The 18,010-nt window shown below is 41.9% G+C and overlaps 1 protein-coding gene across 1 annotated transcript in view; it reads left to right on the plus strand.

Moving 5' to 3' along the window:
• The window catches only part of nkd1 (NKD inhibitor of WNT signaling pathway 1), a 31,697-nt gene that overhangs the window by 13,018 nt on the left and 669 nt on the right, over nt 1–18,010 (plus strand). The window contains exons 4-9 of the mRNA XM_044377475.1: nt 7,965–8,022; nt 13,558–13,661; nt 13,805–13,900; nt 15,789–15,936; nt 16,817–16,898; nt 17,347–17,474. Of these exons, the coding sequence (XP_044233410.1) occupies nt 7,965–8,022; nt 13,558–13,661; nt 13,805–13,900; nt 15,789–15,936; nt 16,817–16,898; nt 17,347–17,474 (616 nt within the window). The remainder of the gene's footprint in view (nt 1–7,964; nt 8,023–13,557; nt 13,662–13,804; nt 13,901–15,788; nt 15,937–16,816; nt 16,899–17,346; nt 17,475–18,010) is intronic.

An 18,010-nucleotide genomic window follows, 5' to 3' on the forward strand; every position in this document is an offset into this window, starting at 1 on the left:
CAGTTTCCCAGGCAACGACAGAGGTTGACTCACGTACCGGAACAGCGCTGCACAGAGACTCCCAAATGCTATCGATCTCCGAATGAATGGATATTCATTTGGATATCAAATATTAAAAAATATTTTTTTTGGCCTGGTGGGGGTTCTCGTTGTGTCATTATGGAGAAACGTTCAGTACGTTCAGTAAGCGTTGAGTACAGTTAGACCCAGCAGTCTCCATTAGGTTGGGCGAGTTCAAAGTTGTGAAAACAACGGGAGTGTTTTCAATACACCCCCGTTTTTACAGGTAATTTGTTAGTCTGTCCCTCCCGCTGCAGGAAATATTGGATTACTCCTGGAAAGCTATTGATGTAGCACTTTTCTCCTTATGAAAATAACATGGAGATTATTCAACCAATGAGAATTTAGTCGGACGAGAGCATATCGACCAACTAATCGACTAGTCGACCAGCAGACTACAACCCTAATTCTTTGGTATGTCATGATACTTCCTATAGTCTACTATACATAAAAATCTACATACTGTAGGTGTTCAGATATTGAACACAATGTAGCTGTTAGACATGCATGAGATTAATAGCTTCTCACTTTCTGTAAAGCTCTGTTTCTCCCTCTCTAGTGCTGGGTGGATTTTATGAGAGTGTCAGCAAGCTCAGTTGTCTCCAGAGGAAGCAGACATGTACTTGGAGAAACACCACCACTATTCCCACATTCTCCCTTGTCTCTGTCACTCTGCCTGTCTTTCTCACTTGGCTAAATGGCCTTTCATGTATGTCGCTCCCCACTTCATGCCGGCACCGCTGCTCTGAATGTTGCAGTCCTGAAGGTGTTTTCTTGCACCGGGTGAGGGACGGAGCAGGAGGCACCCATCCGCAGTCCTAATGAGATTTTTCCCGGGTTTTGATGGAGTGCCAGTAGCGCTGCCATTGCTCCAGAGGCCTGCCTCCACTGAGCCCTGGCGCACGATCAGGGGGAGCTGTCGTCGGCCGCATAAATTGTCAGCCTGTGTGGCGGGTCGTGGAGGCAGACAGCATCAAGACCAAGAAGCCTTGTGGGACTTTCCCACAATCACATACAAGTACATATTACTTGCACTTTAATGTGCCCTTTTGCTTTCAAACACAGACTCACAGAAAAATTGGCCCAGTGGGTCCATGTCTGCAGTGTCAGAGTAAGGATGACGCTAGAGGCAACTTTCTGTCTTAACTCACCAAGTTGGTTCTGTGCCAGCATGCGCTCACTGTCTTTCTCACTTTCTCTAACTCTCTTGCTCTCTATCCTGGGGAATACGATAAAACACCATCATACAATGTGGACCCTGAAATGGCAAAAGCTGTTTTTTAGCCTTATTTTATCCAGTGTAGGCTAGCTGGGCAGAGTGCTCTTTTCAGCGGCACCCCAATCTAAGTTAGTTCAGGATGTGCACAATCATTGATCTATTTTATTTACATTCATGTTGAATAAAGATGAGCAACCAAGTGATACATTGGCAAGGTTGCCATATTTGACTCGCCAGGCATAATGAAAATGCCCAGTTTTAAAAGGAATGTGGCATTTTAATTAAATTTCCTCCAGAATGTGGCCTCAGACTGACTGTGCTTATATGGACATAAGTGTCAGGCTACAACTCTTCCATTTATGATGCATCTAGGTGACTTTCAGCCTCATTGATGAGATGAAGTTACAAAAGGTTTGTAACTGGAATAAAATGTATTTCATTGAACATGTCATGTCCACACATTTACACAAGCAAAGTAAGATAATGTAAAGCAAGTGAACACCAGAAAGAGGAGATGTTTAATTCAATAAACCATGTAAATTACTTTGCTTTTTCATTTCAATTGATTATTAATTATAAATAATTGTTAAGTTGAACATGAGTTGGTCAAAGGACTGGTGTTAAATGAGCATCCTTAATTATAATGTTTTAGAGCTGATGTTTTCATTAATAAGGAAAACACACCTAGTGGAGTAGAATCGTCAACTGGATATAATGTTAGTTCAGTAAATATTATTATTCTTAAATATGTTAATCTGTTTTTGGCATGTCCAAATCCATATTCATAATGTGTGCCATTGATGAAGTTTGCCAAATAGTTACAATGGCCAAACCAAACAGGCCTTTGGGCCGGCGAGTAATGTAGATGGGATGTTGTAATGGGGCAGGCACACTGTGTTCTGTGTTGTAGCCCAGCAATAAATCACTTTTGGTGAGGGGGCTTGAACAACTTTAAAACACACAGGGGCCATACAACCCCTTGTCCTAGAGGCCCTGAAGAAGCTCTGAAGGACCTGGCTGCTGTTGAAAGCAGAATGCTTTATGCTCTGGTTTCCACAGAACATTTAACATCATGTCTGGAAAATTGTTTTAGCTGGTCCCAAGTGCAGTAGAGAGATGCTTGTTTGTGCCCCGAAGCCCGCACCTCTGACCGAATCCTGCGGAGTCTCGGGGAAGTGACACCTCGCTGTAAGCTTTCATAAAACTGTCTGGACCACAAGCCGTAAAGCAGGGCTATTCAATTACAAATTCAATTGGACCAGATTTTAAAACCAGGAAATGTAGCTGGGCCAGACATTTTCAGCAGCCTATTTAAAAACCTTTTTTTTTTTTAGCTTTTCGTAATGACAAATTTTAAACAAATGCAAATGAATGTAGTAAAAATAGCAATGTTTATTGTTTCACTTTAAAAAGTGTCTGACAACATTATGGAAAGGACCATACAGAGAAATAAAACTTTTTTCTTTACTTTTCACTTGATCCGGTCTGTTTGTTATTGTGTCTAACCAAGTCTCGCTCAAGGAGAAGTATCGCTCTGAAAGCTTGCAAGAGTTGTAGGAAATCAGCTAAATATTCAGCCATGACTTTGTAAATCTTTTGGATAACACTAAGCTATGCTGCTGTGCTCCAACACAAAAAAACTCTTCCCGGCACTCCTCTCTCCAACTCTCACTCACGTTTCCACGGCTGTCTTCCTGCAACAGCTCACCTCTCATGAGATTTCAGAGCAATACTTCTCCTTGAGTGAGACTTATTTAGACACAATAACAAACAGACCAGATCAAGTGAAAGGTAAAGAAAAAAGTGTTTTTTGCTCTGTATGGTCCTTTCCATAATGTTGTCAGACACTTAAATAACAACCTGAGCGTGTCAGTGACAAAAACAAGCATTTTTAGTGGACGTACATTGATCGGGTGCAATTGAATCAGACGGGTGTATGTGGTTTGTCCAAGTGGTGTTGCCGTACCTAACTGTCCAAGATGGCGGACCCACTTGCCCATGCATGACTCAAATCAACAGTTGACTCAGATCCTGTAGTCACAGGCGGAATATGTTTCTCACACTGATTTTCTTTCCTGACTGCTTACAGATTGTAGACCACAGCTACAGTGCTGTAACCATTTGAGCTACACAATAACATTGCTATTAACAAATAATTTTAATAAAATAATATTACAATTAAACTATTAAAATTGCTATTAAAATAGCCCATTTAATTCAAGCTTGCAGGGTCACTTGGAGGTTGCTTCTGGGCCGGATGTGGCCCACGGGCTGCCAGTTGATTAGGCCAGCCGTAAAGACAAGCAGCAACAAAACGTTCAAATACTGCATCACTCAGTGTATAGCAGCAGTAATCAGCAGTGCATTGAATCATACAGTGTTCATTTTATTCTACCGCTGCCAATACTGGCTCCATGGAAGTTTACCACCCTACATTTTCATTGTTTAGATTGTGGTTGGTTCACTGGAGGTGGGAGGGTGGGGAGCTCTTCTGGCCTGAAATGCTCTCCCACAATGACCTCTGACCCTTAAATTAGCAAGGGTCCCAAGGGAAGCCCGTCATTGACTCATTGTTTGACCAAAAGAGATTGATGGCTCTTTTGTGGTCGCCATTTTACATATAGTTTGGTCATTGTGCACACATACCATGTGTGCTGAAACTAATGAGACATGGTTTTCTCATTGATGGCAATGAGCATTCAGATTCACTAACTGTTTATAAATGTTGCATCAGTCGAGCCTCTTCTTTACTCATTAGATGAAAAATCTCATTAGAGAGGGATGACCAGCATTGCAGTTTGGGCAAATCCACTTTGAGCTCTTTCATTTGAAGTGGAACTGAATGAGTGAGATCAAGCCTTTATTCTCTGTGGCTTAATAAACTGGACTGACTTACTCTATTCTAGTGTGTTTAAAAGCAGCTCACACATTCACTCAATACTACTGTTACAACTACTGCTTTAACTTTTTGATATTACTAATGGGAAGTTTAGTTTTAGAATTGCAAATGTGAGGGAATATGAATGTAAGGTCATGTAATTTTTTTAGCTCTTCACAAAATATATTCACAACATTTCACAGTGTCTTCAGTGGTGTCTGTAGAGCTTCCTGTCTAAAAGGATCTAGTATACTTAATACCATCAAAACTTCCCTTTTCTAGAGCTGGACAAAGACATCTTCCTCATTGTTCCCCTGACCAATTGGCTGATGGGAACACAGGAAACTTAGAAGAAAACACTGCTTATTTTTAGAACGCCTGCATGTTTCTTTTTGGCTCAGGACGATCTGATCAGTCATTGCGAACAGCTCCCTGCCAAAGCCAGAAACTAGAGACCGAAGCTTTAAAGTGGTAATGTCATCAGGTCAGTTGGTCTGGAGCTGCTCCATAGAGACTGTATCATTACAGATTGTAAGGATGAGTATGTGAGAACAGTTAGGACCAGGGTGATGGATGCAGTCTTTACATGAAAGCTGTATCACTGGCTGTAGAAACTGAGAGCAAAAAAAAAAATCAAGCGAATATTTCTATTTATTTTTATGAAGCAGATCTAGATTTTATGGATTCTTAATCAGGTTGCAAGATTCAAAGCAAGTTTCTGCTTCTTCCTCTGCTTCCTCGTTGTCTTTAGAAACTTTGCATGAGAGGATGGGGAAGTGCCTATTTGTATGAGTGTGTGTGTGTGTGTGTGTGTGTGTGTGTAAAGTTTAAAAAAAGCATGGGATATTTTTTTCTTAACACTGACCAGAGCAAATCCCAGAGTAACCCCAGTATACTAATAATACGGCTCCCATCCATCACCAAAGACAACAACCAATTAGCACATTCCTCTTCCCCCATTTCTCATGTTCTTGGCTAACCCCTAAATAATTTTGGATCATTCATCAAAAAAAAAAAACGGAAATACATTCAAGACGGTGTATCTGTGTGTGTGTATCTTTGTGTGTCAGGAATTAGGGGAATGTTGATGGTGGAGTGATTTTATTTTTCTGTGGGGCTCTGTGGAAATGGAGGTCAGTGTGAGTGTTACTCCTTTTAGACTGACACAGTAACGTGGGTCCATCTGAATGAGACAACCCGACCATATCTATGACATGTGTTGAATGCAGGCTGCTGCCCAGCTTTGGTGAGCAAACATCTCTGGTTAAGAAGTTACTAAAAATGAATGATTCTGATAATAGTATTTAGGTTTAAAAGTAATTTAATCTTTTATTTAAAGAGAAAGGGCAAGCAGAGAAAGCAAGTGAGTGTTTGGACAGAAGGAGAGTTACTTTTACAATAAATCTTAATGAAGAATAATATTGTTTAAGGCTTATTTTTCTTTCGTTCTATCAAAGTTTACATAATAAAGTGCAATGAGCACTAATTAAATATTTAAATCACCACAAAGCTGGCAAGTACCATAAACTCTACAAATTCAAGACTTGAAGAAGTAGCTGTATTCCATTTAACATGAATAAATTGCCCACTGAAAATGATGCATTAAGTGTGACTGTTAAACTGACTAATTGACCGTTGTCAATTAGTGGTCATAAGCATAAAAGCAAGTCTAAAGCATAAAAGTTAATTCTTGACCTTGCAAAGAAAAATGAAGTGAAGTAAAACACACGGGCTTTTGGTCACACTGGTTGTCAATTCAAATAAAGTTAAAGCTGCCTGTATTCTTAAGTAACCCTATTGTAATCCTACAGTTACCATAGAGACTACTTGTGACCCTTTTATCACACCAAAGCTGAGCAGTGTCAGTCCTGCATTAAAACCAGTTCAGGAGCAGGGTTATGAAGCCAGGCTGGAACGCATGTTGACCTGTTCATACCAACAACAAACACAGGTTTATCCTGGGTTCCTGCTTTGGGGTATCAGTCTATCAGTCAGTTAGTCCTGTGGTTTGCTGCTTTCTCTTCCTGAGGCCACCCACAGCGCTGCAGCCTGGCCGGCACTAGTTTGAGGAGGGTAGGATCACACCATCTGACCTTCTACCTCTCTGGATTACACAAAAATCCGTCTGTCATGCTGTCACAGCTTTGCCTCTGTATCACACACACACACACACACACACACAAACATATCGATGAACACACAAGCATGTATACAATAAAAACTTTACAAGGTTAATCATTAATTATCAAGGTTATTCATCAGCTATAATAAGTGTCTGTTATTGTTCTGCAATCCTGTTAAAGGTAGAGTCAGTCATTCTGGAGAAAGATCGTTAATGTGTGAACTTCACACCCAAACAAATACACTCCCTCCCTTTGTGCTGATTCAGAAGCTCCGCCTCCCAAATTAATCGATGTGCATTGCCAAGGCAACAACCAAAAGATAAATATGGCAGAATCCAGAGTGTTGTGTCAGCTGTAGAGTCACTTCTGTTCCTCTTACACATTATCACGAGTGGAAAAACAAAAATTCGTCTCACGAGCACAACAGTATATCCACACTCTCCGCCTCTCTGCGGCCTCCCCACTTCTCACTCAATCTCGAGCGGCCGAACAAATTGCCTTCTCCAGGCTGACTGACAGCAGAAATTTACTGACCCAAAATAGTTTGCATGTCGACTCCACGGGGAGATATTGACAGTGTTTGTGTTTATTGATTCATTGATATGGTAAAACACATATACAGCGGGATATTTCTGTGATTTAAACAGCTGCCTGCTCAGATTACACGTCACTAACACAAACAGACTCGGAGCGTAAAAAAACGAAGTGGGTTCTGTTTCCCCTGCCCTGTGCGCGAGCATGAACGGCCACTGCTGCTGATTGGCTGGCGTAGTGTTTTGCGGCTCACTTCAAGCCACTGTGTTTACATGCCTATTTACAGAGCCAGTGCCGCGTATGAACACCAAACACTGCTCACACAGAACGGACAGCTAGCAGACCGTGAGGAGATATTCGCTGAATTTGACAAAAAGTGTAATGGATTACAATCACTGACTCTACCTTTAATATGTTGTGGCTCTTCTGATGAATCTGTGTGCAATTTGTCTAGTTTTTGATGTCAGAGAGAAATGTTTTTGCAGTAGTATGTTTGCAATGGAAAACTTAAAAATGAGACCATGGGTAGGTCTTTGAATTTGTGTGTGTATGTTTGCACGGATGTGGGCATGTATACGTGTTTGTCAGCTCGTGAGTAATGGTTTTTCAGCCAGATGACTGCCACATGGATACCTGAGCCAGACTTTTCCATAGTGAAACCCAGGGATCACATGTCCCTCCAGTCTCTGTGGTATGCACTAACAGACAGAGTTGCCAGGAGAGGGGGCCCGGGTGAATAGAAACAAGCCTCCGAACGTATCGCTGCAACGATAGTCCACCACCGAAATAGCCCTACTACCAGCCCTCTTTCCCAGAATTCACTGCAGGGCAGACGGCGGTGATTTAGATACTTTTTTCATGGTCTCAATTCTGACTGCCAGTCTTGTGCTCAGTTTGTTTCAGTCCTGCAATTACTATCCTCTTAAACTTTCCACTGCTGTTTAAGCTCAGCGTGCAGTTGTCAAACTTTGTTCATATATAGACATATAAACGCTGTAATTTTGATTTGGGCATATCGCTCTGTGTTGGAAAGCTGTGCTGTGGATTTGCACCGTTAAAGATGTTTGTTTTTATGTGACAAAAATATGATACTTCGCCATTATATGACTTGAAACAGTGATATATGGGTTTTCTCTCTCTCTCTTGCCAGGAATCTATGGATGAAGCATGTGCTGAGCGGATTGGTGATGAACACTACCGTTTAGAAGGTAGGCTCTCTGCTGATTTGAATGAAAACCTGCAAACACACGAACACAAGTGCAGTACTTATGTGGTTCTTTTTTGCTGTGGTTCATCCTTTCCCCTCCACTCCACACCCACTCTTTAAGCCCAAACAATGTGCTGATGAGGTCCCCTTTACCTTCCCTCCTGCTTCTGCACCTCCTCCTCCCTCTCTGATCCGCCCCTCCCCCAGCAGTGCTCTGCAAAGTGCCTCCATTCCCCATGTTTTTTCCCCGCTGTGATGTGATCCTGAATTAAGAACTCCGGGAGGAGACAGTCTTTCCCTCCCATTTAAAGACAGGATTGGACGTGAGGTGCAGGCTGAAATGTAGAGTTGAATGAGACCAGCCCAGAATTTGGAAGCGTGGCAGAAAATTCACTTTTTATTTCAGTTCTGCTTCACTGGGTAACAGACAAAGTTGAGAGACAAGAGATAACATGACTGATAAATGGAGTTTGGAATGGTTTTTAGTCACTGGGCTGAACCTGAGTCTGGGCTGCGGCAGGGGCGTTGGCTGGACTGTTAACCATTAGGGGCTGAGCCCAGATTCTTCTCCATCAAAAAACTTTTAAGAACATACTTCTAAATAGACTGTTTCAATGCATTTTTTCGTGCATGTTTAAAAAATGTGAAAATTTTAGAATAAATGAAGGGTTTGGATTTGATTTACCATATAATCTGTACATGAATATTCCAGCCACTCAAATGTCTCAAACCACAATGAGCGTTATATCAGACACCTACTACCATTATTACTAGGCCTACATAATGGAAAATCCTCAAAACCCATAATATAATGGCAGTTTCCCAAATGAGAGTTGAAAATGGCTAAATACTCAAAGTGACTGAGTAAACTTTCATAATTTGGTGGCAAAGTCATTGCTGATGGACTTGCTGATGGTTGATATGAACCACAATCCCCACCTCAATGGTACAGGTAGTAAAACATGAGAAAATATTGCTACTTGTGGAAAAATTAAGACAAATGATATTATCTGGTTAAATTTTGTCATCAGTATTGTTATGACCCAACTTGTCCAGGCTGCAATATAAGAAGGGAAACAGACATAAGGTTAAGATCTAACTAGGCTAGTTTGGTGTCGCTAGCCAAGGGGAGCCACAGCTAAGCTATCATTGCTAAGCTAGCTACAGTGCAATGCAAACTACGTATATAGCTGTATATAACTTATGCTCTGCTTATATCATGTTCACGTAATTTTGAACTCATACAGACATTTAGACACCTTGTTTTCCTGTCTCAGCATGAGAGGTTTGTGCCACTGTTTCAGCTTCAACCCGTTTACTGGTAAAAAATCTTGTATATCCATTTTTTGCTCACACTGACTGACTGTGTGAGCTAGTGTTTGGCATAGTAACCCCATCAATTGAAGAATTGACAGAGGCCTGTTAGCCAATAAAACACAAGTTCACGTATTTTTCTGTAAACCCTCTCTGATTGGTCTAACCTCCATTCTGTTCACTGAAGATACAAAATTACAACACTGTCATCTTCTATAGCGACAACTCGCTCAAAGTGGAGAATTAGTCGGGGTTAAAGAAAATATCTTCGGGGCTACAGCCACGAATGCCCAGGCCAGGCAACGCCCATGGGCTGTGGTTGTCCTCCCTTCAAGACAGATGTTGTTAATTAGAAAATGCTGCTCTGTTCATTCTCCATGATTAACAGGAGAAGACAAGATAATTAGAATAGATAATTTGCTTCAATAAAACATTCCGTAGTTTAGTTGGGGAGAATGGGAGAAGGTTTGGCTACCCTACTTTGCAATGTAGGTTATGTTGAGTGGACAGCAACATCAAATCTGGATGATTTCACCTTTAAGAAATTAGGAAAGGTAAAAACAAGTCTGCGTTTCATGCCTGCAGGCTTTTTTCAACCATCACACCAAAATAGTGTCAATCAGAATTTGGAATCTTACTTTTTGATCCATGTTATTCTTTCCTTCAGAGAAACTGTCAAACGTTTGATTTGCAGCCACTGTATTATTGTCCTTTTATAAACTACCTCTAATGAAAACAATTTGTTATGAAATGGTTCTTCGTTTCAGTTTGGAATAAATTGTCCTCATGTTCACATAGCAAGCCATTTTGTACCTCCTCAGGCACACTAAGACCCAAATAAAGACAGCTGTGGAGGATTTATGATGTCCGCTGCATGAACTGCATTTAGTGCAGTGATCACATCCATTGTCCATGGATCTAACAAAGTGGAATAAAGTAAAAGTGAGAGAGAAAACAGGGAGAGAAGAGATGATAGGACAACCGGTGCACTTGAAAGCCTTCCATTCTGTGGGTTTAAGGAAGCTCTTCCAGTAAGTTTTCTGAGGATTAAAAAAGAACTTGCTGGCAAAAATTGCAAAGGAGGGAAGAAGGGCTCAATGATGAAAGTGTCTTAAGGATACTTAACATCGCTACTGCAAGCATGCAAGAAGAATAGCCTACATGGGCTTTTTATCCACTTCTTTTAACCTTTCGTTAACAAGGGAGGAGTTTGCTGAGGACACTCTTGCTTCAGATTATATTACATGTGTTCAGCGCCTTGCACATGAGCACTCCATTAGTGGCTTTTTGGCTTCGGCGGGAGGAGAAGAAGTTACTTTCACCACAAAGGCTTTCTTATCCTACCCATCCTAAAATCACCATTGTTCCCAGCAGAGTGTTTGAGGGGGGACAGACCCAGTTATATGTAATACAGTAGCCAAGCTAAGCTGGGTGTGATTGCTCCCAGTGTGTGGCAGCTTTCCTGAACTGCCTGTGCTTGCGCGTGCGTGTGTTTGTCATGCACGTGTGTGTAGCTGCAGGAATAGGTTTGGCATGGAGGGTGCGAGCCTCGGCTGCCCTCTTCTTGCCCCGCAGATCTGATGTGCAGCCAATCCCCTGGCGGCAGCGTCTCTCATAAAGAACCGGCTTATGTCTGTGGTGGTGGTGGTGGTGGTGGTGGTGGTGGGGGTGGGGGGAGGGGGGGGTCAGAGGGGGAGGAGGGTGATAGCAGATTACTGTTACTCCTCCCGGCATTTCATTAGCTCCGAGATAAGCATCTCTCCACCATATTGAGCCTGCTACGGAACAGATTTGCCCTCGCACACAATGTTCCCTTTGAGCACCTCAGATGATCAAACAGCGGGACCCCAAATGCTGCTCCTCTCCAAAAAGTTGGTAAAAGCTCCCTGGGATGATGCCTTTCATTTCTGGCATTTTCCCCTACCCAGGGATGAGACAGGTCTGCTTTGATCTACTTTGGATCAGGAGGAAAGAAATTGTGCTGTTGTGTCTGCTCCGTTGGCGAGCAAACAAACAGTGTTTCAGATTTGACTTGGCTTAATTAATTAGTGATTCTGTTTTACAGCCGGTCTGATCCTCTTCCAAAAGGTTTGAGAATGGAACTTCAAAGTGTGGCGGGAGGAGAGAGGAGCAGGGGCGGGTGGAGAGAGAGAGAGGGGTGTGGTCTGTGTGGGTTTATGGGTGTGTGTGAGGCCTGCAGGACTGTGATTGGATGAGGGGGGCTGATGCTCATGCAAAATGCTAAATGACCAGAGGCGAAACATACAGAGGCTGTGACTGGGTAAAAGCTACAACAAGCTACAAAAACACATCAACATCTTTGCATAGAGGTGGATTCTGGGTAACTGTAACTCATAGAGGCTTGCAAAGGAGCCGACATGTATGCCACCCAAATCTCAGTTACATGTTGTGTGTAGCTGCGGTCTCATGTGTCAAACAAATGCTGGTTTTCAAAGCAGAGAAGGATATCCGGTAGCATTACAGCTGGGCTAACATCCAACACTGAAACTAAAACATCGAACCAGACAGTGACAGTCGTGTTATTTTTGTCCAACAGTGTGGACCACCTTTCAATATACTGCAGTATAAAAATAGACCACCGCAAACTGTGGCCTCAAACATTAACATAGTGTTGAAATGACACCCATCTGACAGTTTCAACACAAAAATTAACATTACAAGCTACACTAAATCATTAAATGCATTATTGTAATGGGTTGTGGTAGATAGTAAAGTATTTGTTTTTTTTTGTCAACACTTAATGACCTGTTGTCTCAGTTCATAGAGTGAATTGTGTTTACTGCTTACCAAAGCAGGGTCATTGATTCAGTTTGAAACCCAGTATTGATGCATTCATATCAGTGGCACATATAGCTCTTTCCTGGCTCAGTGCCTCTGTGTTAAACAAGTATTCAGTTCTGACAGCTTACCTCACGAGGACATTCTCAGTTTGCATCCCGTCTGGGAAAATCTCTGTGTTAGAGTTTGGTAGAGTAAAAAATACATGACTTCTACAGTTTATCAGGAAATTCTATCTGATTTGACGCAGGTGGGTTTGACCGTGTGCGAGTGCCACATTAACTGGCAAAGTGCATATGACAGATTAATGCTCCCTCTGGACCGTCTGCCTTTTCTGTACGTGTGGATGGTAATGTACGGTGAATGTCATTCCATAAAATGATGAGCTCTGCTGCACTGAGCCTGGGACTCCAGGCCTTTTGATGTTCAGGTGCTGTTCTCGTTCCACCATTTATATTCGAATGCCACCTAATATTCTATCATGTTTTAGGCATGTTATGGCATTCAGTTTCATGTTTGACATCCCTTCTCAGTGTGAACCAACTGGGATATCTATATTGTAGCTCAGAGCTTAAAAACTATTACCATATGAGTGAATGACTGAGGAGCTTTTGCCATTTGAGACTTAGTGCTGTCACACTTCCAACATTTTTTTGCTCTCAATTGACATTTTGGATTGTAGTTTCAGCCTTGGTATCACTATATTGACTTTCAAACACTGCTGTTGAATGATGAAACAATGAACTTCTTACCTGACACGAAACTCTGCAAAATAAGAAATTCTTTTAAAAGTTAGAATATAGTACAATTTATCTAATCTGTGTGCATTTTCAGTACTCATAGAAGAAAGAGCCTGAAAATCTTGGATTTTGTTGAATCTTGTTGTGACTGGAAACTCCAAATTCTCACACATCAGTTTGCTCCCAGTTGCTTCTCTGTAATATTTTTGACATGAAATTTTCCAAAGACTGTGAGAACCAAACTGTGCTTTGCTTTTCTGCTAAGCAGTCACAAATACTATAAACAGAGCCTACAAGTTGCGTTTGAGTAGCCCAACCAAATTTAAAATACAAGTTCTGTTGGCATTACTGTGTATGATTTACATATGTGAAGCACAACAAAGCTCTGCGCTGCCTTCAAGAATATGGCATTAATAAATATGATAATATTAAAAATACAATTTCAGAACACAGGCAGTGAGACAAAAACTGTGAAGAGTTTGGCTGTGTAGGGCTATTTCCAACCAGGAGCACTTGAATGTGTGACCCATCTTAATTGCGGCTGCCAAACTCGGAAGTAGGAGCTTACAAGGAACACTCGAAGGCGACAACATATCCTCAGGTTATGACTGCACCCAACGTTTCCATCCTCAGGCTCTCTCTTTTATCTTTGTGTGTGTGTGTGTGTGTGTGTGTCACTGCAGTGGCTTTACCCCCGGAGAAGACAGACAGCTGCTGTGTGGAGGAGAAGATGCAGGAGAGGGACAGCCAATCTCCCGCAGGGCCACAGAAACAGCTCCAGTTTGAAGTGAGTGTCAACACTGAACCGGACGTTTATTACTTCCCTTCTGGATGAAACTAGGGCAATGGCAGGACACACACACACACACAAATATGGACACACGTGTACACACTGTATGATGCTGATAGCTCATTGCTGTGCTGTTTCAGGAGTTGGAGTGTGCTGTGTCTGTGGAGGAGGATAACAGGCAGGAATGGACCTTCACCCTCTATGACTTTGACAACAATGGAAAAGTCACCAGGGAGGTAATAATCTTCTGCCCTGAGAGGGTTTAAATATTGAGATATAACGAATGAATGAATATGTAAATAAATACAGAACAATAAATATTTCATAGCATCTGCCATCACCACACAGATATAGTCGAAATTATTTCACTTCAAGCATCATATTTTCAATTTCTTGTACTTTTTAATTGCATTTTAAATCTTTTGAACTATCATAAAAGAGTGTTGTTCGGCAGCTCACTACTAGAAAAACCGGGAATGAATCAATGACTTCCCTGTTAACTTAAAAATTTTCCCGACTCTGGTATCACCACACCCAAAAAGAAAGTGAGGATAGAAGTTATAAGCCCAATCGAACCGAACCCAGCAAAGCTTGTGTGTTTCTGCTCCTCCGAGGTACCTTGTGGCTTGCGTCTGCCTGGTACAGATCTGAGAGAACATCCAGAAAGGCCCGTGTTTTTTGAGAACAACTTGAAACAGCGCAAAGAGACTGGAGCTGTCCTCTGTGTGGTTGGCTGCGCAGTTTTTTTGGCATTGCCTGTGGCTCCACGGCTCATGAGACGGCAGGCGGGCGGCTTGGAGAGGGAAAGAAGAGCTTTCTTCTCCAACTCTTTTTTTTTTTCATCCTGTCACACAAATAAAAAAAGAGAGGGAAACCAAAAATGACACAGGAAGCTTTTATTCTATTTCATTTTCTTTCTTTCTTTTTTCTTTTTCTTTTTTTTCTTTTTTTTTTTTTTTTTTTTTTACAGTGCGTCTATCTGAAACCAGTATGTGGAGCCGGTCTCTGAAGAATAGTCATAATAGTCCTTTTTATTATGAGTCAGAGTAGTATAGTTAGTGAAAATCATACTATTGGAGTCTTTGTGTGGGCTAAATTCTCAGCAGTTTTGTGAAAGTGGCTCTGACGGTGAAGCTGTGTTACCTCTGAGATAAAACAATAATAAGATTTGAGATACTACTGTATATGAGTCAGTTCATTTCATGTCCATACCAGGTGAATTTTTTAAAATAATTTTTATAGACGATTAGAATTTGATTTGCAATGAAAATATCCAGCACAGTTGCTAACACTCAATAGGGAGTAATTAGCTCAGTATGGTGCACAAAAACACCCATCAGTGCAAGTCACAGCCATATGAGCCCACGTTATTTCATGTGCAAATCAATCAGTCCAAATATGGTCAATTACCTCTTTCTTAAGTAAACATTGCATCCCTTTTAATTTGAAAGTTGTTCCTTGTTTACTTTTTGTCATTTTTCTTTGTTTCTCTCTCATCCCTCCTTTTCCTCTGCCTTTACTGACCTTGAGTTAGAGATCTTTATAACATGGATGAACTTCTACAGTATGTGTGTACTCCCACATATATGGACATGGGGTGCTTTGCATTTGAATGTCATTTCAGAGAAATAGAGAGAGAGTTAAATAGCAAAAGTGTAAAGCTCACAGAGCTGTAACTCCAATCATATCAGGCCTGACATCTCAGTCAGCCTCCTCTGCTGCTGCCAAGGCGTTCCTTTTCATGAATTCATAACTTGTCTTTACACACTGTCTGATTGCTGCACTTGAAATGTCGAACTCAAACAACTGACATCAGTTTGGGTTTCTGTTCACCAATGTCTGAGTCACTTCTTTAAATTCATTGCTAGCATGAGACTTATAATACAGACTTTTAATGCACAAAGCTACAGAATATTGAATTCAAACTGTATAGTGACAAGACTAGTTCTTTTTTCTTGGTTTTTATTTGGGTATGTGCACTGAAAATCTGTCTCTGCACCACTCACTGAGAATCTATATAATCTTTTTTTTTTTTTATGCACTTGGTTATCCTTCTAGATATAATTGGAAGCTGTGTTTCAAAAAGCCCAGATTAAACATACCTCCACCTCCTCTCTCGTGCAGGATATCACCAGCCTGCTCCATACCATCTATGAGGTCGTTGATGCCTCCGTCAACCATTCTCCCAGCAGCAGCAAGACATTGCGGGTCAAGCTGTCGGTGGCTCCTGACTCCAGCCAGCGGTGGAGGAGTTGTACACAGGGTGCTGCAGGTAAAGCTTGCATTAACACAGTGGGTGGGGCGGAGGAGAAGAGAGGGCCTTTTGGGGTCCCCCTTGTGTTGCCTGTTGTCAGCTCACCCAGAGATGTGTTTGTTGTCATGCAGAAAGGCGGCTGCTTCAGGCCTGTCAGAGCTTTGTTCCTTGCAGTCTCGGCGTCGCTCCATCTCTCCTACTCAATGGGGTTCATTTTTAATGATGGGGGGAGTGACAGAGCCAAGAGAGGCCCCCCCCCCCCCCCACCCCTCAGTGCCTTCAAATACTCTGAAAGAAACCTTAAGAGATGTGCCGAGTCCTTTTGATAACCACAGCCATTTTTCTTTTCTCCAAAGTTCCCTTTTTTTCCCCTCTTCTACCCCTGTTTTCCTCCCCCGTTCTCAGAGCTGCCGGGAAAATATAGCTGCGTTCAACTTAACTTTTCTCACTGACGACTTGGTAAACAAGTAGTCAGGGAAAAATATCTCAAAAAGTATATATTCCTGCGTATTTGCGTCCTATTGTTTCAGCTATAAATATCCATCAAGAGATTCAAACAGAGCAAGCTTTGAAAATATCGCGGGTTGCCTTCATGCTAATTTCAAACTGCATCAGATCTTGGGTCTTTAATAAACTATTTCTGAAGTCTGCATGTTTTTTATTTCATTCCATGCCTTATAAGAGGCAGGGAGTTGAAAATAGAATAAATGAAGCATTGTTGTTTTTTCTTTTCTATAGATCTTCAAAGTAAAACCCCAAAACAAAGGTTGCTTTCTTCTGAGGCTTGTGTGACTGTTGTCGTGTGTGTGTGTGTGTGTGTGTGTGTGTGTGTGTGTTTGTGTGGCTGCTCTGTGTAGCTCTCTTTGATAATAGCCTCCTGTCTTTCTCACATACACAGACACGTCCCACCCCAGAGAGAAAAATGACAAGTGCATAGAAGACCCCAAGAGTGCAGATAAGAAGACTCGAGCACTCCTAAGGTAAACCCACCTCCCCTGTTCACTTCAGTTTCTATTGTTTAAGCTTGTGAAGAGGAAAAATATGGAGCTCATTATAATATCATATATTTTTTATTACATCACTCATAATAACATCCTTTTTTTAAAACAGAAAACTATAAACTTTCTCATTCAAAGTGGCTAAAGGGAGAGGTCGTTTAAGGAAGGATTCACACGTTGAATATGCAACAGTCCTTAGGTAGTTGTGCCCATATTTACAGTTAACAGTGGAGGGGAGACTGTGCTGTTCAAACACTCCCAGTTGAGATTTTAAACCTGTGATTTTCCAGTCACAATCTCACTTCTCTAACAATTACTCTGCTACTGCTTGATCATAAGGAACACTTGTTTAACTTTCTCCAAACACTACCATACTGAACCTTACTGGCCCAAACTGCTACCTAATGAGAGGTGCCGCTTGTGTCCACAGGCGCCACCACAGTGACCACCACACCCAGCCGGGCTGCCAGCGCCACTGTGTGGATGAGAACCTGGAACGCAGGAACCACTACTTGGACCTGGCAGGAATTGAAAACTACACTTCCCGCTTCGGAGCCGGTGAGTGGACCGGGGCCAGGGGTGTAGAGGGGAGAGGGGAGGGAGAAACACAGTCCGTGGCCCTTTGAAGCTTCATCCAGGGGCCCTCATTACTGCGGCACCTGCTTGGAGCCATTAGGTGGAACTACCAACTCACTACTCCTCGCCAGTATAAACATCTGGGCTCAGGCAAGCACAATACATCAAGTGTTCAAGGCCAAAGCCCATCAGCAGTATGGGCTGTTGTGAAGTGAAATATTAGGTTTAATAAGCAGCAGCCTTGATCTGATGGTCAGTGATGACATGTGATTATTTTAATGTTGGTCCTGTTAGGGAAGTGCTAACAGAGATCTGCTCTATGTCACATTGTGTCAGGGTTATCCGCATGAAGAAAGAACCTGAAATGAAGCTGCCAGCGTCTTATCATTGAGATTTCCAGCTGTTCGTTATTAGTGAGCCGTTGGCACAGTAATTTGCACATTATGGGTTATTTTCCCTACACCCACATAATGAATTTTGACACTGGACACCAGTCCTAGGACAGCATTGTTGTTTGG

This window comes from Thunnus albacares, chromosome 1 (assembly GCF_914725855.1).
Source record: "Thunnus albacares chromosome 1, fThuAlb1.1, whole genome shotgun sequence".
NCBI lineage: Eukaryota > Metazoa > Chordata > Actinopteri > Scombriformes > Scombridae > Thunnus > Thunnus albacares.